The sequence below is a fragment of the Aspergillus viridinutans genome (assembly GCF_018404265.1).
Source record: "Aspergillus viridinutans IFM 47045 DNA, scaffold_5, whole genome shotgun sequence".
Classification (NCBI taxonomy): Eukaryota; Fungi; Ascomycota; class Eurotiomycetes; order Eurotiales; family Aspergillaceae; genus Aspergillus; species Aspergillus viridinutans.
The window spans coordinates 100,863-122,557 of NW_025091221.1; the positions used below are offsets into that span (position 1 = coordinate 100,863).

The 21,695-nt window shown below is 48.4% G+C and overlaps 8 protein-coding genes across 8 annotated transcripts; 3 read left to right on the top strand and 5 right to left on the bottom strand.

The window, feature by feature from the left end:
• Positions 1-301: 301 nt before the first annotated feature.
• On the bottom strand, positions 302-607 carry Aspvir_006997 (uncharacterized protein; the record flags this gene model as incomplete). Its single annotated transcript, XM_043270183.1, has 1 exon — positions 302-607. The coding sequence occupies one exon, from the start codon at positions 605-607 to the stop codon at positions 302-304; it is 306 nt and encodes a 101-aa protein (XP_043126118.1).
• Positions 608-2,879: 2,272 nt separating this feature from the next.
• On the top strand, positions 2,880-5,114 carry Aspvir_006998 (DUF3405 domain-containing protein; the record flags this gene model as incomplete). Its single annotated transcript, XM_043270184.1, has 6 exons — positions 2,880-2,981; positions 3,047-3,084; positions 3,154-3,416; positions 3,471-4,026; positions 4,079-4,931; positions 5,004-5,114. The coding sequence occupies 6 exons, from the start codon at positions 2,880-2,882 to the stop codon at positions 5,112-5,114; spliced, it is 1,923 nt and encodes a 640-aa protein (XP_043126119.1).
• Positions 5,115-5,693: 579 nt separating this feature from the next.
• Aspvir_006999 (type III PLP-dependent enzyme) lies at positions 5,694-6,721 on the bottom strand (the record flags this gene model as incomplete). The annotated part of the gene is made up of 2 exons (XM_043270185.1): positions 5,694-6,259; positions 6,313-6,721. 2 exons carry the CDS (start codon positions 6,719-6,721, stop codon positions 5,694-5,696), a joined length of 975 nt encoding a protein of 324 aa, XP_043126120.1.
• Positions 6,722-7,906: 1,185 nt separating this feature from the next.
• Aspvir_007000 (uncharacterized protein) lies at positions 7,907-8,777 on the bottom strand (the record flags this gene model as incomplete). Its single annotated transcript, XM_043270186.1, has 2 exons — positions 7,907-8,526; positions 8,612-8,777. 2 exons carry the CDS (start codon positions 8,775-8,777, stop codon positions 7,907-7,909), a joined length of 786 nt encoding a protein of 261 aa, XP_043126121.1.
• Positions 8,778-12,976: 4,199 nt separating this feature from the next.
• On the bottom strand, positions 12,977-14,395 carry Aspvir_007001 (putative O-methyltransferase; the record flags this gene model as incomplete). The annotated part of the gene is made up of 5 exons (XM_043270187.1): positions 12,977-13,820; positions 13,889-14,015; positions 14,075-14,089; positions 14,150-14,294; positions 14,348-14,395. 5 exons carry the CDS (start codon positions 14,393-14,395, stop codon positions 12,977-12,979), a joined length of 1,179 nt encoding a protein of 392 aa, XP_043126122.1.
• A 562-nt stretch (positions 14,396-14,957) lies between these two features.
• On the top strand, positions 14,958-16,788 carry Aspvir_007002 (putative MFS transporter; the record flags this gene model as incomplete). Its single annotated transcript, XM_043270188.1, has 8 exons — positions 14,958-15,154; positions 15,217-15,366; positions 15,422-15,591; positions 15,655-15,679; positions 15,732-16,066; positions 16,116-16,220; positions 16,268-16,481; positions 16,539-16,788. The coding sequence occupies 8 exons, from the start codon at positions 14,958-14,960 to the stop codon at positions 16,786-16,788; spliced, it is 1,446 nt and encodes a 481-aa protein (XP_043126123.1).
• A 134-nt stretch (positions 16,789-16,922) lies between these two features.
• Positions 16,923-19,172, bottom strand: Aspvir_007003 (transcription factor domain-containing protein; the record flags this gene model as incomplete). The annotated part of the gene is made up of 3 exons (XM_043270189.1): positions 16,923-18,189; positions 18,247-19,054; positions 19,112-19,172. 3 exons carry the CDS (start codon positions 19,170-19,172, stop codon positions 16,923-16,925), a joined length of 2,136 nt encoding a protein of 711 aa, XP_043126124.1.
• Positions 19,173-19,651: 479 nt separating this feature from the next.
• Positions 19,652-20,599, top strand: Aspvir_007004 (uncharacterized protein; the record flags this gene model as incomplete). Its single annotated transcript, XM_043270190.1, has 1 exon — positions 19,652-20,599. The coding sequence occupies one exon, from the start codon at positions 19,652-19,654 to the stop codon at positions 20,597-20,599; it is 948 nt and encodes a 315-aa protein (XP_043126125.1).
• Between the last annotated feature and the right edge of the window lie 1,096 nt (positions 20,600-21,695).

A 21,695-nucleotide genomic window follows, 5' to 3' on the forward strand; every position in this document is an offset into this window, starting at 1 on the left:
GAATATCCCCAAGTTCAGCGTATGCTCGATGACGGGAAGTTTCGAGAATGTCCTAACTGAGATGGTGCTCGACATTTCATCAAGCTTGTAGATCTACATATCAGCAGTGCCAAAAACCTAGAGGCCTCCTTTATGTAAAATGTAGAGGTGCATATGCACTGCAACTGTTGTATTGGAAGTTTCATCGTCTGCATATCAGGCAGAAAATCCGCTGCGCAAGAGAACGACGCATCATCCCTAATATAGTTTCAGAGATGAAACTCCTTTTTTCTTGCAACGCTCATGGAGAATGCTCAGAAAGCTATGGCTCAAGCTCCTGAGGCTCACTGTATTGATTCTTTGCTACTGCCGGTGGCGCGTACGGATCTGAGTTCATCGGCATCATTGAGGGCATTGAATTCAAAAGCTGTTGTCGCTTTCTCCGCTCATAGACACCCCATATCAGCGAAATGAGAGATATGACCCCCAGCGAAACACCGACACCTACACCAACGATGAGTGTTTTCGAGTCGCCACTTCCGTGATCGGATATATTTGTATTGGCGTCGCTGGAAGGAGAAGAGGAAGAGGTGCTGGTGCTGGAAGCGGCCTCTTTGGTCGTCGCCATAGTGGGCTCGGCAGAGCAGGAAGTATTCGCCAGGGCAGCTTTGTTAGAAATTATATTGCCAAGGGGGACCTGAAACGGGGCGAGACTGTTCGCGCAGCCTATGCTGTTGGATGAATTGGAGACGATGGAGTTCGCGCAATACAGGGCGTTGCCCCCGACATTGCTGTAAAGAACGATAGAGCATCCAGTGCTTCGAGCATTTGGTACTACACGGTTGGGATGTTAGGTACGCTATGATGCTGGTTGAACATGACTCTGCCGGCTCTTGTACGCACCTCCAGAACACTTATCGTCGCATGCCGACGAGAGAGACCATTTAGGGTCGGTGCAGGCCCCGCGATAAAGTGTGTATGGCTGAGACGCCCCCATACAGTAGCCATTTGTCAGACAGACAGAGTCAGTTTTACAACATGGTGACCCGCTGCTTCCAGAAAAGCATGGAGTATACCCATCAGCAGAGCCTCCGTCAGGGAAATAACAGCTCTGGGCTCGACAGAGGCCCACGAGTAAAAAGATGTACAAGAAATGTTGCCAAGGCATTGGAAAAAGTGCCGAAACTGCTGTAGGTTCAAATACACATAGAGGAGAGAAAAACTGTGAGGCATAAGTAGAATAGGATGGTACCGGAAAGTTACTTAGAAGAGGCAAGGGGTCAGCCTAAACACTGATATCAAGGAAGCGCCAGGGCTCTCTGACAACCAAGCAATAGCATTACCAGTTTGAGCATGGTTTCATCACTGGGATGTTCTACCACTCTGATTTAGCGGGCTGAAACCCGCCGTTGTCTTTAGTCCTTGTAGATGGCCCTCTAGCCATGCACCTGGACGGAGAGGGCGGCATGCTTGCACTAAGATGTATGTTAACAGCGCCGCACAATCATAGATCACAATTTCATAGACCATAGTTCATAGCTCAAATAAAATAATGGATCAGGCAGATCACATGAAGGATTATGGGGGCCTTCACGCCATATAAACTATCATGGATCAAGAGTACTAGAGCTTGTGTAGGTTGTGTGAGATATGCAGAGTTCCCTGGTAATATCTTTCTTTTCAGTGCCCCATGGCGATTCAGAGAATCTTGTTTTACAATCCATTGTTGGTCATTATCGCAAATTTAGATAGTAAATACTTGAGTTGGTAGCAATATTTGAATTTTTCTGCTGCGCCTGCCAGAACCTGTGGCCAAATCTTTGCTGGGATGAGATGGTCAATACTAAGAATAACCTTGAAATTGAGAAGAGGTCGATGTGCGGAGAAATTACGGAGTAATAACTACCTAGTAATTATTAGTGATATTGAGTGACTTGTATTGTTATCATTGGCTAGGTATAATATACGTTGGCCCCTTACAAGGATTGTCCTAATCTGAAGGATTTTACTAAGGGAGTCTGAAGGATTGTCCTAATCTGAAGGATTCTATGTCTTAGGCATTGGGCTGATAGAGTTGGATATTAAAGTTAAAGTTTTTCTTTCGCAGACACCTAACTGGCGGAATCGACACGGATTAGAAGACTAGTAGAGCTAGTACACTTCATAGGACCGTTGTGTTTCTCGCCGTCAGAGAGCCCCACCCTTTTATTCCACAGGTGGTTGGCTGGACCCTGTCAAGATAACGATAATGGTGTTACTAGTGCACGAGGAGGATGCTTTACGTTCTGCACTTCCCGTCGTCGAGTTGCCTCCCAGTAGCTAAACTACGCAGGCGCTTAAGGGAAGTTTGCAGCCCTTCTTGTTTTGAAAATAAAGCGATCCCACCTGAGTCCATTACAACGCCGACACGCCGAGGATTGGACCCTCCACAAGACCCTGGCGGTCGTCGAATGATTCAAATAAGCCAGGATATTGTGCACCTTTGGTCAATGCCAAGGACCGAAGGATCGAAGGATCGAAGGATCCGATGTATCCCCTAGTCTGCTCCGTAATATCGGCCGCATGCAATTCTCCTAGCGAGTGGCAAGCTGGGCTCCTACTTAGCCTCGTTGGCGCCAGGTCCAAATTCCCGTCTCTTTCTTGCGACCCAAGCCACCCAACTTCTCCTCCTCAGACCTCCTTTTGGCTCGGTATCACCAGAGAGCTTAAACTAGTCGTGGGTTCACCGGTTGACCCCTTCCGCACAAGGGTCCGGAGGCGCTTTTCCTGCGCTCGAGATATCGACCTACATCGACAAAAAGTTATTGGTTACTATTCTACCCTTTGAACATAGCGACTCGGTGATCACTTTGGCCCTTCGTCCCGATCGAATGCTGTTATCGTGAAACCAGTTCATCAAGATGGCTGTTCGACGGGCTCGCGAAAGGACATTCCTCCTCACGCTTTTCTTTGTTTTGTTCATGACGGTCTCTTCTTTAAAACATGAGTATAGTCTCGGGAATGTGAGTCTCCTGATCCTATACCGCAATATATCAGGGAATAAGTTACGCTAAACTGAGCTGCGCAGATTGAGGACATCGTCAAGCGAATTGAAAATCAACCAAGGTAGGCACTCTACAGGTCAATCTGAAAGGCTGATGCAGGTCTGATTATGTTGATGTCGGCGGGGTCCAGCGTATTTGCAAACTTCGTTTCAACTGTAAAGCGGATCCGATCCCCGAAGAATTACGAGAATCCGAAAGTCGTGGATGATCCCCGATTTGGAGGATCGACCGGCAAGGATACTCCGAAGATATATCGCCCTTATCCAGATTATGATAGCTTGGAATGGCAAGCCAAACACCGTGCGCCCTTTGTTGCTTGCCTCGGACCGAGAAACAAGCTACTGAACGAGAGTTTGGATGACCAGGTCGGGGTTTATGTTGGCACCCCTCAAGGTAAAGCCTTTCTCCCACGCCAGTCATCTTGATGTGATTTAACTCCCTCGCTAGGGTTTCCACGCCCTATGCTTGGCTCCTACGATGCTGTTGGACTTGATGGACATGTTTCCTTCGACCGATACACGCGGTACGGTGCCTATGGGTTGGGAGAGGATGAAGAGTCTGTTCCACATTGGATAAAACCAGCCAAGGTGAACTGGAATCAGGTCAAATGGGGCGAACTGCAGAAGCAATGTGTTCAACAGAACGCAAACAGATTCGTGAAGGAAGCTGCTACCGATGCAGGCTCCGAGATCCCGCACCCGGACCTTCCGGTTGAGGAGCGCAGCGCTGTCCTTCTTCGCACATATATCGGGAAAAAATATTTTGAAAACGACTTGCAAGTTATCCGCTCCATGGTCACGGAACTTGCTCTTCAGACTGGTGGTCAATATCAAGTTTTTTTGCTACTTCATGTGAAAGATGAGAGTCTGGACATCACACAAGAAGAGGTGCATCAAACGGTTCTTGAAGAGAATATTCCCCGGGAGTTCTGGGATATGACAGTCCTGTGGAACACTCCTATGGTGACCGAACGTTACACAGGTCTTGATCCCTCTGTTACCGAGTACGTCATGGCCTTGCTCAGCGTCCAATTAGCTCATACTAACATTATCTAGTGTTCACCATGCGCAGTGGCTTCCCCTTCAGTGGTTTATGCGGGAGCATCCTGAATTCGAACATTTCTGGAACTGGGAAGTCGACACACGTTTTACGGGTCACCATTATGAGTATGTGGACAAAATGGCAGCCTTTGCTCGCAGGCAGCCACGCCGCGGATTATCGGAACGCAATGCTAGGTTCTACATTCCCGAAGTCCACGGTGATTACGAGACCGAGTACCGAGACTACGTGAATCGAAATGAACCCGACGGAGTATGGGGCCCAGCGGCAGTGGCTGGTCCAGATCTCAAGATCCAAGTATATGGACCCACGACACCGACGCTATTTCCAAGAGACGATAACTTCGAATGGGGGATTGGCGAAGAGGCTGATTTTATTTCCTTCCTTCCCATATTCCATCCCACTGGTACGGGATGGGTCTTTCGGAACGAAGTGTTTGGCTACGAGCTGATGCAAGAGCTTCCAAAACGATACCTTCCACGACGGGCTTGTTTGATCACACATTCGAGGATTTCCCGTCGCTTACTCACAGCCCTGGACGAAGAGAACCTTTTAGGTCGGCACATGAGCTCGGAACTATTCCCAGTATCAGCAGCTCTCCACCATGGCCTGAAGGCCGTAAGCGCTCCTCATCCAATCTTTTCCGAGCGGCCCTTGCCTCCAGAGGATGTCGATTTCATATTCAATCCAGGCACCAATGGCAGAACGGGAAGCACGAGACTTAGCCCATTCTCCTGGGGCCGAGAGGCTTTATTCCTTCATACATCATGGTATTACCGCGCGAATCTTCCTGGCCGGCTCTACTGGAATTTCCTTGGATGGGAAAAGGGGGGAACTGGAGGAAAGGAGGTAAGCAATGTCCATCCTTTGTACCCCAATACCGTCATGAGACCCACGAGGCTAATCAGCATTTTCTTCTAGTATGAGCGCCGTCACGGGCGCGTCTGTCTTCCGTCCATCCTTTTCCACCCAGTTAAAGACGTTAGCCCAGACGCCGACAGTATGGGTTATGAATTCGAATACATTGGCTAGCTTCCAAATCATTTCCAGTCCTCGATTTTGCTAGATATATACCTTCCACTTCCATATTCTTTTGGCTGGACTTTGGTCATCTGTCGATTTGCGTACAATACGGCATTATTCCCGTGTATAGAATGTATGTGTATCTATTATGCTTATTAATGATCCCTGGAATTTGAATACCCACTGTTGTAGTAACTGATTGCCAGAAAGCTTTGTCATGTTGCCTTTTCATCCAGTTGGTAATTGAATCGGGAGATAAATCAAGTCTCCTCAAGTATATTCAACTCTACAATTAAATCGCGACAACAACAGCCTCAGGTGTCTGTCCAGAGTCTGTTCTTGAGGATCGTGGAGTCTAGCAGCAACACACTCTTACAATCCTAGTTATGTATGGGTCTAAACGGAGATGGTATCTGGATAAATATACTCCTGATGCAGGTCCCACAACACCCTGGAATGCATCTTATCATTATTCGTCGACTCTGTATTGATATAGATTATGTCGCGTTTGTTGGAAAAGCCATTAAACTGCGTTGAAGTCGCCATGGTATATGCTGCTGCCGTCAGTATTCCTTCAGCTTATAAATATCAAGGTGGAGGCTCACCACCCATATTGCTGTACTTCAGCCAGTCCCCCACGCGGACTTCTGACTCCAGTGCAGTTTCTCGTACGACACAATCGACACTATCACAGGTAGGACCCCAGATTGAGTAGCGATGCGGTCCACGCGCTCGCTTTGCGTTTCCATGATGGTACGGTGCGCTGCAGGGGATCAACGACGGATGCACCACCTCTTTCTCAAGAAGAACATTCAGAAAGCTCCCATATACGCCGTCATTCTGGTAAAGCATATCTGACCGTTTTTGAGCGGCCTCGGCGATGTGACATCGGCGGGATAGGACCTTGCACGCAAGAGTATAGGCACTTCGGGCATAGTAGCGCCCTGGCTCTGCGATAATGCGTGTCCTGGGCGGAAAGACTTCCATGAGGGCGCCTCGTATCGACTGTGCAATCTTTTCAAAGTTGCTATCCTGGTAGCCGCCGCCAATATCTAGGAGGTTCATGTCGTATCCCAGGCTCTTACCCAGGTCAAAGACCATTTTGGCATGTCGAATGGCATTCACATATGCTGAGGCGTTTGACGCCCCCGTACCTTTACTCTCATATCAATGCTATGAAGTGAGGAAGTGTCACTGGAAGACCTACCGACGTGAAAGCTCACCCCGCAAACCTCCAAGCCCAGTTCTCGGGCACGTTGCAACAGAACGAATGAAGTATCGACAGGGGCGCCGAATTTCTCGCCCAGCTTGATGAGAGCATCGTTGTCACAAGCATAGATCCGCAGCACAAGCCGTGCATTGGGGAGAAACGCTCGAATAGTCTCCAATTCATCCAGATTATCAAAGGTAGTTAGAGTAACTCCCGTCCGGGCAGCGAAGAGGAGCGACGAGGCCGACTTGCACGGATTGGCGAATATGACACGGGATGGGTCGACGCCGAGATTGAGGATGACCCTGAGTTCCTCGGTCGACGCGCAGTCAAAACCAGTGCCGAGTTCAGCGAGCAGTCGGAGCAGCGTAGGGTCCGGGTTGCATTTCACCGCTACGGCACCCATCGTCAGTTTGGGGCTAGTATCACAACTTGGAATGGATTTGATGTTTATGTAGTACGCACCATAGAACAGATGAACATTGGGTAAATTTACTCTCCAGCGGCGGTGCTGACGTATAACCTGCCCTAGATCTGCGACAAAGAAGGGTTCGTCTGTGATGCCCCATTCGCAATTGCTCATACTCAATAGACGAGTCCGGATCGTCCAATCAATCAGACAATCCGTTGTGTCGGACATTCTTTCCCTAGGCCGATCTGAAGTGAGAAGAGCAGACATTGTTTTAAATTGTCATTGTCACATCGACCTGAGCGCCGCTATGAAGTCATACGTTGGCAACACAACTGAGTGCTCGGCATCATCGACACGGCTGATGTTATGCGGGTCAACCGGAAATGGAAACCGTCTCTTATTCGTAGCAGGGGATGCAGCCAGGCACGTCAAGTGTCAATGGCGAACTCACATTCCGCAGTGGATCGACCTGGCATTTGGAATGGACAGTCAGGTATAAATGCGCGTGGAAAGACAGCCAATATTATTGTCTAGACAAATGAGTCGTTAATGCGAGGAAGTGGCTATGCAGATCTCGTACGACCCACTAGCATAAACCCATAAAGGACATTTGGATGATCCATCAAGTGCTCTGTGAGTTGCGACTGGTCCACTTGAATAAGCTAGGGAGAAACTATTGCCCAAGGATCTGCATATTTATTGCCATGTCCCTTGATACTCATGAAGTGATTGGCTGGAACCCTGCATGAATACAATAATGTGGTTTGTTGGCTGGCAAAAAGCAATATAAGAGGGGTGAGGATGAAGCAGGATCGGAAATACATTTCAACTTCAGTGAAAGTCGGGCTCCTTTAACAACGACAGTCAGACACCGATTCCTGTCCCAAACAATTCACTCCAGCCCAAGTCCAAAAGCTGATCAATGTCCTGCATAACGGGCAGATCAACCATATCAGAGCACCCTTGATCGTCCTGTTGCTTTTTCATCAGTTCCCTGACTCGAACCGCCGTGCTGAAAGCACAATTCGCCCCCATTCTGAACTTCACTGGCAAGAATCCATTGGGCATGTCTCGCGATTGAAACTTGTCGATAAATTGGCTGAACTGGTCGAGCAATGACAATGCACGAGACATAAAGTCTCCTGGAGTTACTAACAAACTGCTCGCAGATACTGCAGGCTATCCAGATGAGTAGCCGAGGGAGCAGATCCGCCATCGGCGATGGATGGCAAATGCGAACGAACCTCTTCTCGAAGGCGATTCTGTATCTCCCAATGCAGAGCGCGTATATGGCCCACTGAAGGGCGTGGGGCGTGGTTCCATGTCCCGCGGCCAAAATGTCATTATTTGATCCACCAGCTCGCTATCAGTGAACATCCTGCTATCGAAGGTGACAGTTGCTATATCCCTGTCTCTCTGGCCTGATGAGCCTGTCGTCCTTTCCCTCTTCTTGGCTTCAAGAGCTCCGTGGCAAACCGTTCGGATGGCCCGGGATGCGGCCTTTATCCGTGTCATTCGCTTGGTCGGCAGCAGGGATACCAATTGGTCGGCATAATCGGTCAGGAACATGAGACAGGTAGTCAGTGCACTCTCCAATGGTGATGGATCCTGTCGCATCTGTCGATACCGCCGCATAAGAGAACTGTTTGGGTTCTGTAAGGAGTCAAAGTCGTGTCCCGGCCCTGCCAAGCCGATGATATCGAGCCTCGCCCGTGTTGCCCATGCCCTCACCTCAACGACGCCTCTGTTATTGGAATTGGTATCAAGAATCTCGCTCTCGAGTCGGCTGGCCATCTCAACTGATTAGGACCAAAAAACCGGATAGAGATCCTTTACGTGTCGGAAAGAAAACGCCGGCATGAGACTTTTTCGTTGCATCTATACCTATTGTTAACCCTTGTGATTGAAAACTTGCCAGTGCGCTGACCTTGTGGATCTCTCCTTCAGCCAGAAGCAACCCATTTCCTGTGCGGGACAGACGCCGTTTGACCGCTTCGGGCTTCACGAAATGAGAAGGTTTGAGCACGAGAATACCCTTCAGTGCTTCCATGTTTGTGACGAGTACTCTCTCCTGATTCCCTGGGAGATAATATCTGATCAGGCCGCGGTTGGCGACGGTTGCCTTCCAATGCCGCAGACGAGCGAATGTGACGATGAATCAGACTTGGTACAATTTCCCCTGGTCAGTGACCGTTCCCTTGGAGTAGGCAGATTGTGCAAGGGAGTAAGAAACTCTGGATACAGGAATGCCCGATAGAAAATGCGAAGAATGAGCACCGTGATGATGAGGGCAAAATCAATGTAGGTGAGGTTGTTCAGCAGGGAGTCCATGGTGGTCGAGCAACAACCAGTAAATATACGAGCAGTATGCAGTCGATTAGCCAACAAGTAATATTATCTGGCCGAATCGAATTCGATCCTTTTCATATATCCAGTGAGAAAGCGAGGTCGCTTTTGCGGAAAACGAGGTCGGTATATAAGAAACGATATCGCTTTCGTCCACGCCACTGAGCCGGCTTGACTTACCAGTGTCTGATGACTGAAACGGGAGATGGGAAGATATCATACTTCTTCTGTATTTTTCAAATTATGATCACCTGAATGGACTTCAGATAGACTGACCGTCGCTGGCATCCCTTCAAGCTTGAATTGGTCGTTTGCCTTGGTCGTGGGATATGACTCAGGAGCAGCCTCCATGGCACTGGATCAACACCATCAACACCCAAAAACGAATTTATGGTGGTGAGTAGGTAGTATAGTTCAACAATAGTCATGTTTAATAGCATCGTACCTACTTCGTTTCCGGGGTCATCCCTCTTTCAGTCCCGCCCGAGTCTCGGTATGCTCCGTAACGGGTGCTTGATGATAAAGATATTTGCAACAAGAGCCAGCCGGTCTCACAAGTATATATGGTCCAAACACTTCGCAGACTGGAATGATATGCGTCGGCATCTACTCTCGCTTTCCCCGGATCGGAAATGCTTTGATAGTTCTAGTCCATTGATAATACGATCTATGTCAATTACCAACCATGAAGACAGACTCATCTGGACCAGTCCAGACTCGATATAAAAGGAACATCGCATATAAACTGAGAGCTATCTATGTCATGTTCCGGTCCTTGTGAGATTTTGGAGAAATAGTCGTACTTATGATTGACAGAATCTGTTAGTACACCTTTCACTCAACCGAGTGATAGAAGCAATACTTTTCAATGATAGGAGGGATCGCCTGAAGCTGATACTTAAATCACCAGTCTCGCCGTTGAAGCCTTATCCGAGGACACCAGGACKRCAATCTCCGTTCGAACAGTCACTCCGTTGGAGACATCCTGCAGGTCACTGCTGCGACGTCTCTGATGTGCTCTACTACTGGCCCTCTTCCACTCATCATCCGTATGCTGGCCTGCCTCCTTCCCAGCAGAAACGGACATGACCACCGCCCCCTTCCTTTGCGTATGAGGTTGCGAATCCAGTTCGAGGCCGGGGTGGCTATTCTTGGACCGGCTATTGGACCAGTAACCAACAGTTTGTCCTTTGTCTGTGGACACCATTGACACGACGAGGCGGATCATCGGCGCGAACGTTGCGAGGAGGATGCTGTAATTCTCTATCCTTTGGGATGTCAGGCCATGTTGCCCTGGAAGAATACGGAAGTATACTTACTTGACCCATAGAATAAAGGGGACGGTGTTATCTGTGGGCTGTTAGCGTTGCCTCCAATGATATGCCTGTAATAGCTCACGTGTAATATCGTTCCTCTCTCCAAGGGTCTTGAGTAACTGTACTCCATTCGGTCAGCTATAGCAAAAATTCTTGACGACTCATTGCGTACATATGTCTTCACAATAGAGGCAATCCCTGATAGCAGCAACGGCCCGCTGACGCTAACAGTCTGCCAGAGACGACAAACGAGCGCCTGTCGTGACATTCGCCGGACACGACTGAATAGTGGCTTGTGCTGCGTTGGAGCCGAGTCCGTTGCCCTTATTGTGTAACGCCACAGTTGCACCGCTGAGAGTACCGTCAAAAAGAAATCGATGGTCGTGTTGAAGCCTGGCGATCCATCAATGCTGTGTACAGAAGTACCGGGGAAGGCAGCTGGAGGTCATACCACCCTGAACGAATCCTATCGTCGTTTGAACTTCTGGTAATTGACAAACCACAGAGCCATCGGCTGGTGGATTATCCCACAGATAGTGGAAATAGCTGACTCGATTGGACTATAGAGATGCACCGGTTAGCTACCTTCAGGAACCGGATCTTCAGGGAGAGGGAGGTCGCATACCGCATGGTAGGGATTGGGGGCACTGCACGATAATCTGAACCGCAGTCACCATGTTCACCACAACCTGTATTGCCATGCATACGAGGATGGATACGCGGATATGCTTATCGACGCTGCTGAAGCAGGTGTAGAGAAAACACATCATGCCGGAGCGACTCAGCATAGAGGCAGTGACAGCTAGAAGACAGACCATGAGTGTCTATATCAACCGATAAGGAAAGCCACTTACCCAGCGGTTAAGAAATGAATTCGTTCTTTAACGCGAGTTTTCTTTCTGCGTCCGACAGGAACCACATGTGCCTCCCGAGACCATTTTCAAAGCTTGCCAACGTGTCAGAAAGAATCCAGGTGAGAGTCCGGCTCGGAATACCGACCTGCGCTGAATAAAGACCATGTGCGCGATATCAAACGCATATGCAGTGCCGTACAGGATATCCTCCAAACCCCATACTCTTTCGGGGGAACTGACACGAGGCAGCATCCATCGAATCCATGTCTTGGTGGTATACCGAAAGGCCAACGCCAGTCCTGCGACTCCTGTCAAAGCCTGCAGCGCGATTCTGTCAATTTTCTCCACCGTTGCGCAGGGAAGATAGTAGCAACTAACCCATGCTGCATATATATACGGACCAGCTGTTTGAGGAATTGGCTTAAGTGTCAGTGATGCGTTTACAACTCGGCTCTGTGCTTTCGCAACCAAGAGCCAAAGGGTAGAGACTCACCGTAGTTGGTATCGTTCCCTAATACAGTGGACATGTTATGACCAAGGCTGAGCAGTGTTTTGAGCAGAGCTATTTGCAGGGCACCTGAGGGAACGCATGTTTTGAGCAAACGAATAAATATTTCGGTAGGATGCTAAATCCCATCGAACTCCGCACTAGGAGATTGGGCTGAGAAATTTTAAACAGGGGTGAAGGGTGACGGAAATCTAGCATATAGTTCTCCCTTATCCTCGGCTTTAGCCCATTATCACACAACAGGGAGAGTGAAAGAAGTCATTTTGACACGTTGTGTTGGAAGTCCAGGTCAACACTCGTACTCGCCACCATGTTACTCCTGACTAGGATTGGTGATACCCCTGCTTCGCCAATTCATATGCACAACTATCAAGGCAAAGCGTTAGGGAAGTAATATCGTACTTTACAGCAGGCATGGTTGAAGCAGGAACAACCAAAATCGGACAATAGAGACGGAACATGCAGCGGGAAATTGCTCCGGTGAGTAGCCCGGTCGTATTCGGGCTTGTATGGATAAAACCGACTGACCCCCGGAAGATAGCCAATGACCGGACGGTAGATTGGGAGCAAGCCTTGTTCAGATACTTGGAAGCCTCCAGGCAGTGAGCACTAGGCAGACAGCACCCTCATTGGTACATGGCATCCACTTGTGTGCATGGGTACACGAATCTGTGCTGGTAGTGGAATTAAACTACAGGGATGATGAGCCACTAAGTGTCCCAGGCTTCTTAGTGTCCTTACAGTGATTCGGAATACTCCGTCCGGAGAGACGGGCAGACGATCAACGGAACAGCTAGTCTAGTATGAATCTCGAGAATCGAATCGATGGGTACAGGACACCTCTCGTCTTGAGCTATTCTTCGGACATTCCCATATATATCATGATATCATCACAATGTAATCACTTTCTAGTCGCTGTCGACCAAGACGGCCTATGGACATGAAGCCCAAAGGAACAGTATCAGGCCACAAGCAAACCCCAGAAGTGGACCGGCTCTAGTTGCATAAGGATCTTAGAAGCAGTCGAATCACGTTGGCACAATTAGATTGGATTAATCCCAGACCATAAGGTATCCACAAATTCCTTCGCTGCTATTTATAAAAATGTCCACCAGTTATAGTATTTTCCGCTGTCGGCTATATCTGAGAACCGCACTATGACAATCATTGGACAAAGATTTGATGAAGGAAGGTATCCAGCACAATAGTCTGAGAGAGACAAGGATCATAGAGACAGTTCATCAATTAATTTTCTATTATTGCCCGCGATTGGCAAGTAATATTCAATCTGAATAGAACTCTCCACCATCCTCATTTCAATCAACCCCTCGCCAAACGGCGGATAAGCTTCGAATGTCACTCGAAGCCCAGCCAAGTTCGCCATTTGATTCCATTCATTCGAGCTTCTCTCTCGACCTCCATACAAGGCAATCATAGCGGCGTGCATCTTCGCGTAATTGGCATTCTTCGCAAACTCATGAATCAGTAATCGCGAGTGAGGAGCCATGGCCTCTGATATCTTCTTCAGCAGGCGCACGGCTTCCAGGTCGGGGAGGTTGTGAAGAATATGAGCCAAATGGTAGATCAGCGCCCCCTTAATCGGTTGGGGACTTTCGTCCTTGTAGTTCCACGTAGCCAGTGTAACGCCAGGGATATCGGTAATATCATGGTTGAACTCTTGGACGATCAGGTCCGAAGTCTGAAGCTGGGGAAATGCTGCCTTGAAATCGAGAAACATCTCCCCGCGACCTCCACCAATGTCCACCATGGTCAACGGAGTGGAGGCTTGCGCATGGTTCAGAACCGATTCCAGATCGTACCCTAAGGCTCGGAGACGGTCAGGAGCAGTATTTGTTTTCATAAACTTGCCCACCATGAAATGATTGAAACTGGCCATGCGGCCTTCTGCGGCCATAATAGAATAAGTATGTTCTTTTGTGAGCTCTTCTTGGCCCATTGATTTGTACGCGAACTGAAACGGCGTCTCCCGCTCTTGGAATGGATACTGAAAGTTTTCCCTCTCGAGTTTCCGCATCAAAAATGCACCGCCAAGAAGGGCTTCCGTTGTACTACGAACAGTCAGTCACAGTACATCCAGTGAAAAGAAACTGGACGCAAGATCATTGATCAATCTTACAAGTGCACAGCTCCATGTTGGGCGGAAGGAGTGGCAGCCAGATGCCTGGTTATGGCATTGGCACAGTACAGATTCTCTCCGGCAAAATCAACAAAGCGCAAACCGGACATGGCATACAGCGTATCCTCTAAGACGCAAGAAGTTAACGTCGATTCGACAAGTCTTGTCTAGGTGAGTGGGTCTCACGAATCAAAAGTAAACCTAGTTGCAGGTGTACAAGTCAGAGCGATGCCGTTCATCTGGAGGAGACAAAGTACATACATGGTACATCCTGTCTTGTTTTCCCGTCGGACCGGGCTTGGAGGGCCGTCAAGACATCTTTTCCGCTCACGGGCTTGTCAAGATCTGCCAAGATATCGAACAGCTGAAAGCGAACCGCAACAGGAACGAAACCAAGGGCCGCAGCCTAGAAGCTATGCATGAGTATCACATACCGGCTTTCGGGGATCTTCAACCGACCGAGGTCACTGTACTTGCGAGTGCAGCAGCAGCAGCAAGCGAAGACATGATGCTTGTTGGAGGAGAAATTTGATATCTTTATCACAATCCCGCAGCGTGTGTGGAATTATCCCATTGATTTTGTCTCCTTTTGAATTCGAAGCATCCCTGCACTAAATACACATTCACTTCCACGCTATGCAGTACTAGTATTCACTATTGGTTTAGTGAGCTGTGCCGCAATTTCCCTACCCCTCAGTATCATGCTTTTTTTTGCCGCAATTACGGCTCTGGTGATAATCACTTCTGCGGCCGGTTCTAGATCCCTTAAAACTACAAGAGGGCTGAGGGCTATTCCTTGCCAAGACAGTTAATATCTTTGTGTCGACTAGGTGGTTGCTTGCACGAGGCTTTGTCCTCGTGGTGCACGTTATTGGGCAATTCGAACAGCACATTCCTCCGGCCGCGTGGCGTCTCTTGTCCTTCATTGCCTCCTGATAATTTTTCCAATTTCTAATATGTTGAGTGCCTTGTCAGGCTTATATCCTATCCTTGTTGTGATTCTGCAGTACAGTTGAGTCCTTTTGAACATTTGATCTTGCAGAACGTCTCATCTGCCGGGTTGGCCATCATGAGTGAGCCCAGATTTGAAGACTCAGTCATTGCAGGCGAAAAGGCTATTATGAGTACGGATGTTACTCAATCAAAAATAGAAAGTCATGTCACCGAGATTGATGACGAAGATGGTCGAGATCCCCGAAAATGGAGCCCAAGGAAGAAGCTTCTTGTGTTTATCGCACTCATGTCAAGCTCTATTTTGGCTGATGGGTATGTCCCAGTCTGGTCGCGCTATCCCCATCTTTATCATGTGCTGATCGACCCGAAAACAGAGGAATGACTTGGGGTGCGACATTGATTGTGCCTCAAGCGTTGGAGTGGGGAGTCAGCGTTGATCATTCCGCGACCAGTATGAACTACGGCATCCTGTTACAGGGTGTTGGTGGTCTGATGGCCATACCATTGATAGAGGCATATGGACGGCATGTCTTCGCTCAGTCCATCAGCAGTAATGATGGTTACTAACACCACGAGCAGTCTCCCAGTGTGGTTGTGGCCGCAGTTCATCACCATCTTCATGGTCCTTGGAGCGACATTATCAAATAACTATAGCACCTTCACTGCCTTTCGCTCTCTTCAGGGTTTCTTTGGCACAATCCCACAAGTTGTCGGTTTGCCGATCATTCATGATATGTATGAGCCGAAGGGTATGCAGATTTCGAACTCGTCCAACCCAATTCGGCATGGTGGTAGCTAACAATCCATCCCAGACTGGCCTCAGATGATCAATATCTGGTATGGTCGGACATCGACACATTTACATCGCAATCTACTAACTGACTTCCAGGGGCACTACCTTCTTGATCGGCCCCTTCCTAGGCCCTGCCCTGGCCGGATATATCGGTGCCGGCAGCAATTGGAAGGTCTCATTTGGTATTCTGACGGCCTTCTATGCGCTGTCGACGATCCTGATCTTTCTCTTCGGACGCGAGACTTACTATGCAAGAAGACAGCAATGTCAGCGTAATTCGCGCCTGCAGTCGATGTTCGGAATCAAGAATCACAACCTACCTGTCGGGCGCACTCTAGCCTACTGGACCAAGATCCTTGCCATATACATCTTCAAGTTTCCTCTCCTCCTGACGGGAATTGCAACAATGGTCATCTTTTGCTGGCCGATCGGTGGGTTCAAATTCGTGCAACATGAGGATCTCTCTGACAACGATGCAAGGTATAACCGTGACCGTTTCCACGTTTGTTGCGCAACCTCCCTACCTTTTCGATACAGTCCAGTCAGCATCATTGCGATGGGCCCCAATCACCGGAGGCTTACTTGGTGAGCAGCCTCCCCGGGATCCGTGATCGGTGTCCTGACCCTTATAGGATATGCCTTTGGCTACTGGTTCAATGGCTGGATTGAAAAGTCTCATCAGCGGACGTGGCGTCCCGAGTACCGACTTCATGGTGTCTGGATCGCCATTGGTGTCATGGCTTGTGGACTGCTGACATACGGCATGACCCTGAACTACCATAAGCATTGGATCGGTCTCGCCTTTGGCTGGCTAATGGTTGTGTTTGGCATGATCTCCAGTACAGTGTGAGTTTGCCATTACCCAGAGCATTTACTCAATCAGCTAATTACTGTATGCAACAGCTTGATTACGGCATACAATCTCGAGAAGTATCCCGACCAGTCAACAGTAGTCTCAGCAATCATCAATGCCTGGCCTACAGCCAGTGGCTTCTCTGTCGGATACTTCCAGCCTTCATGGATCGCCAAAGACGGAACTGCGGCAGTTTTCGGAACGCAGGTAGCGGTGGTCGTTGCGGTTCTGATCCTCACAATCACCCCTGTCATAGTCATCGAAGGACGGAAAGCTAAACGCGCGATGGGTGACGCATGATTGGTGGCTGAGAGTCTTCTTCTGTTCTTCCATCTTGAGTTGGCTGGTTTGCCCATCAGAAGTCAATAATACAAGACTCTTCCTCGTTTCTATTTCGTGTCATATGCAACCTATCGTCGTGGGATGACGACTTCTCAGAGCATATTGAACATGTTCCACGTGGAAAGTGAATTACTGGGTGTATTGTACCACAGAGCAGTCTGTTCCATACTATCACTCATGAAAGCATCATTGAATAGACTCTCATGGGTATCTTCAATAGACCAGGAAAAGTCATTCCATTCCCATCCATTTGGGAGGGCACTCGCGCCGTCCATGACAGTGGGCAGTTGATAGCCGACCGGACCCTCTAGCAAAGCAGCGGATATACCATCTTGCCTCTGAGCTCGAGAAGAATCCAGCGAGGATGATGCTGTCGCACTGGTCGCAGTCATCTGTGTGGACTTTACATTCCGACGGATATGCAGCCTGCCAAGCAGAGGAACTTGCAAGGTCAGTGTCTGCTCAGACGCAGTGTTTTCTTCCTGCCGTAGAAGCTGATTAAGGGCACATAGCGTATTGAAGCCTTGTTCCGCAAACTCAAAGCCCACGGGGTCCTTCGATCTTTGTCCCATGATCTTGATTACTTCGGCAATCACGCCCTGAATTTGACTAGTGTCGACATGAAAATTACGCCGGTCCGTCGGAAAGGTGTTGCGGGACAAGAGCAAGAGAACCGCTGTAGCTGTGAAAGCTTGCAAGTCTATTACTCGTGCGAGGAACACACCTGGAGGCAGTTTTCGTCTGAGGGAAATATAGCGCCTTGCCAAGGCATCGCAAGCATCCATGCAGGGTAGCCGACTATACAAATACTCCTCTCGCGAACCTTGACGCAATGCCATGGGAAGGTATACTCGCATCAAGATTATATAGTGAAAGAATTGCACTATTTGGGCGGTGTTAACCGGGCATTCCTCGTTGACAAGCCACCATGTGCTGGGCGTCTGAGCGGCAAGGGTGCCCAGGTCCCGCGCCATCTCCAGAGCAGTCATGTGGAGTTCGGGTGCAGGTCCCTGGCTGGCACTCGATTCATCTATATCATGTATTCGAACAGCGATATCCAGCAGCTTCGTAACATATACATCCGGCTGAACAACGCCGTCGACGATAAGATGTAGACTGGGCGAGGGTTGGTAGCGCCGAGTGTCAGGTGGTAAATTCAAAATCATTCCGGACAGTCTTTCAATGTTGCAGAGCAATTCCCAAAGTTGGGCCATGCGGTAAGAATGCTGGTCACCGGTTCCGCTGACCCTTTCGAGCCGAACAGCCTGATATATTCGGGGCAAGCCCATCAGCTCTGCAATGGCAATGAGCCGCCGTATTGTCAACCACGACTTCTGGAAGTTTCCTAGACCAATATGACTACGGAATCAGCAACGTGTTCATGTCGCTTGGCTGAATCGTAGGTGCGAATCTCACAGTCGGGCAAAATGTACGGCCATTCCAAGTCCTTCTCCCGTTGCGAGCAACCGATCATGGCACATGAGCGTACTCTCCATGGTGTTCGTAATTTTTCGACAAAGGTCAGACCGCTTCCGACATTTTCTGAGCTGATCTTCACGATTCTCGGTCTCTTGCGGAAGTTGTTGGCCTGTGATCGCCAGGGCTAGGAGCCACGATGCCAGAGTAATGATATTCACATCAGGACTACACATCTCCTCGTACCTGGCGACGAGATCTTGCTGTGAGACAACCGTGCAGGGTTGCGGTAGGAGAGTATGAAGCACGGTCAGCCAATCAAATGAGGACGCTGCAATCTCGATCACCTCATCCTTTGGCGGGATTAAACTCTGCAGTCGAGGCCTCACGAGGCGCGAGAAGTGTGTGGAGACTTTTCCCTGCGCTTTGTTTTCGTTTTGCGAGGTGTCAACACTGATCCAGTCATTCTGGAAGAGTGAGTGCAGATGGGACGGACGATCTGTCATGGGAAAATCCGACCCGCTACTCTCGGCATCGGACTCTTGTGCATCAGGAGCTTGAACAGTGTCAGAGTATACTACCTGGGACGGTTTGCTCCCAAGCTTGACTTCGAGACCGTTGACAATTTTTGTGAGCTGAGTGACGTGAAATTCCAGCTGTGTAATCCTTTTCCGAGACGAGAACCGTGCTCGAGAGGACCTCTGTCTGGTCGAAGACTGGGCAACACAGGCTGAACCTCGCTCTTCACATTGCCGACACGACTTAGCATCTTCGGATATTCGGACGCATCGAACCTTACGCCGTCTGCCTGCTATGTTGATTAAAACAGATGAAATCTGGATGATGCTGTCTTATACCCGCTTACACTCTGTGCAGCTTTTTGTTCCTTTCCGCAGCGCGGTAAGATCGCTTTGAGGACTCGACATTCTCGAAACAACTGACTTCTATTACTGTTTGTGATAAATCATCGGACGAGACAAAATTTCCTCCGTGCGTTATCTCCGAGATGATGTAGTGGAAGGTAGGAAGATGGGGGAGCTGAAGAGGCAAGTGTTTTGTTCGGTCGCGGACGAGATTTTGGGCCGCGGACGAAAGTGCGAGCCGACAGCGCCACCCCTGTCACCTGATTCGCTTCTCTTTCTGTCATCCCAAGCCTTCACCACGCAGGAGTCCAACCAGGTTGTTGCAATAAGGGTTCATTACGAGCTAGCTCGGAGCTAAGCAATGGATAATGACAATCGTCCGCGTTGTCGGGGCCCAACTCGCCGAACACCGATGCCAGACTTTGATCGGCATTTGGGGCCAAGTATATATTCACAACGTGATGAGGACATTGCTTGGACATAATCTCTCAACATCAATCTCATCAAAGGCAAGGCGCCATATCGACGAGGCAGCGTCAACCATGTTGCTTGACAAACAAGGAGGACCGTATGCGTCTCCCAACGCTGGACTTGGGGGTTTACCCAGTGTCATCCCCGACGTTCCCATCTGTGCCGTCTTTCTCGCCCTCTACCTCGGGTTTGCAGCTACGAACATGACAATCCTCCAGATAAATGGTCGCAGAAGCCACAAGTTCCTCATTTCGGGAATGTTATTTGGCTTTTGTATGGCGCGGATTACCACCCTAGTCTTGCGCATCGCCTGGGCCAATCGACAGCATAACGTCCGACTCGCTATTGCCGCGAATATCTTTGTCAATGCCGGTGTGCTCCTCGTATACATCATCAACTTGATTCTTGCACAGCGTATCCTCCGAGCGAAGCAGCCTCAAATCGGCTGGAATCCCGTTTTGCGGGTTGCATACAAGATTCTTTACGCGCTCATAGCTGGAGCCTTGATCATGGTCATCACGGCTACTGTTGTCAGCGTTTATACCCTCGACAAGCATACGCAGTCGCAATGCCGCGATGTCCAACTGGCAGCCATAACCCTTCTTCTCGTCATTACCTGTCTTCCTATCCTGCATATCCTCGTTGCGTTTTTGTTTCCACGATCCGAGCAGGAGGAATCATTCGGGAAAGGAAGTATGACCAGCAAGGTCATCATCGTGGTCCTATCGTCTGCGCTGTGCATTCTCATCGCCGGTTTCAAGGCTGGCGCAAACTGGAGTACACCTAGACCGGTCACCAACCCAGCCTGGTTCGATTCCAAGGCTTGCTTTTACGTGTTCAACTTTGTCCTCGAGATCCTTATCCTATCTCTTTTGACCTTCAGTCGGATCGACAAGCGATTCCATATTCCAAATGGATCTACAAGGCCTGGTGACTATACTCGTCGCGGACTGCAGTTGGATAAAGGAGCGGAAATGGATCGGGCTCCTGCTTCTGTTGAGATGAAGAATAGCACATAACTGCCATGAATCAGATGTCAGAAATGGGTCAATAGAGTGAGCAGTATTAAATATTGCAATATTAGAGCTTTAGCACATCTCCATATTAATACTGATGATAATCAAGAATATAATTCAAATATAATTCACTACATCTCAGCCTGTCTTTCAACAAGAGCATAGAACAAGTTTAATGAATGAGAGTCTCTGTTTGAACTGCATAGCGCTAAACAATATATGTGGCCATACTCAGGATGGTGGTGATCTGATCACATGATCTCACCTAGTAGATTGCTCCTACTATTTATATAATAGTAAACATACTCTTACATAGTAATGAATTAATAAAATATCTTCATATTCTGCCCCTTAATTTGCTTGTCCTATCCCTTATAACAGTGCCTAGAAATATCATTTTAGCATGGAATCCATGCAGCCTATGTGAGAAGCCACACCAGGCTGCGTGAGTTCCCAACTAAGGCAAAAGACCTACTATGTTTGGCCCCTATGGTCAAACATGCCTGGCTTCCATATATATATCTTTAAGGCTTACTGGATGCCCCTAACAGCCTAACCTAACATAGAATCTGCCTAATCTGATTGGTCAGATTAGACCTACTTACCCTTTTGGGTTAGGGAACCAGCAGAAAAATTTTAGAATTACTATAGCTATACCCCTGTCTACTTAGTAGGCATTCTAACTACTATCTAGTATAGATATTAGCTCCCTACTTTACTCTACTATATAGCTAGATATATAGATTATTACTACTTTTAAAGCTAAATCTATTACTAAATCTACTACTATTAAAGATAAAGCACTACTAGCTAAGAAATAAAAGATTTTATATAAGGAGAAGAAAGAAGAGGTAGAGTTAATTCTTAGTAACATTCCTAATATTAAAGATATTAAATTTAATCTAATCTAGATAAGTAAGTTTTAAGGGCTAATAATATAGCTTCTTAGTAGTATTAATATTCAAAGACTACTTAATCTCTTTAATCTCTTCTTGTAAGATCTGTCACGGGCTAGGAGCCATATGAATCTATAACCTAGATTTGGACAGTAAGAAATCACTGAAGAGTCCCTAACTAGGGCCGCAGCAGCCAAACATAA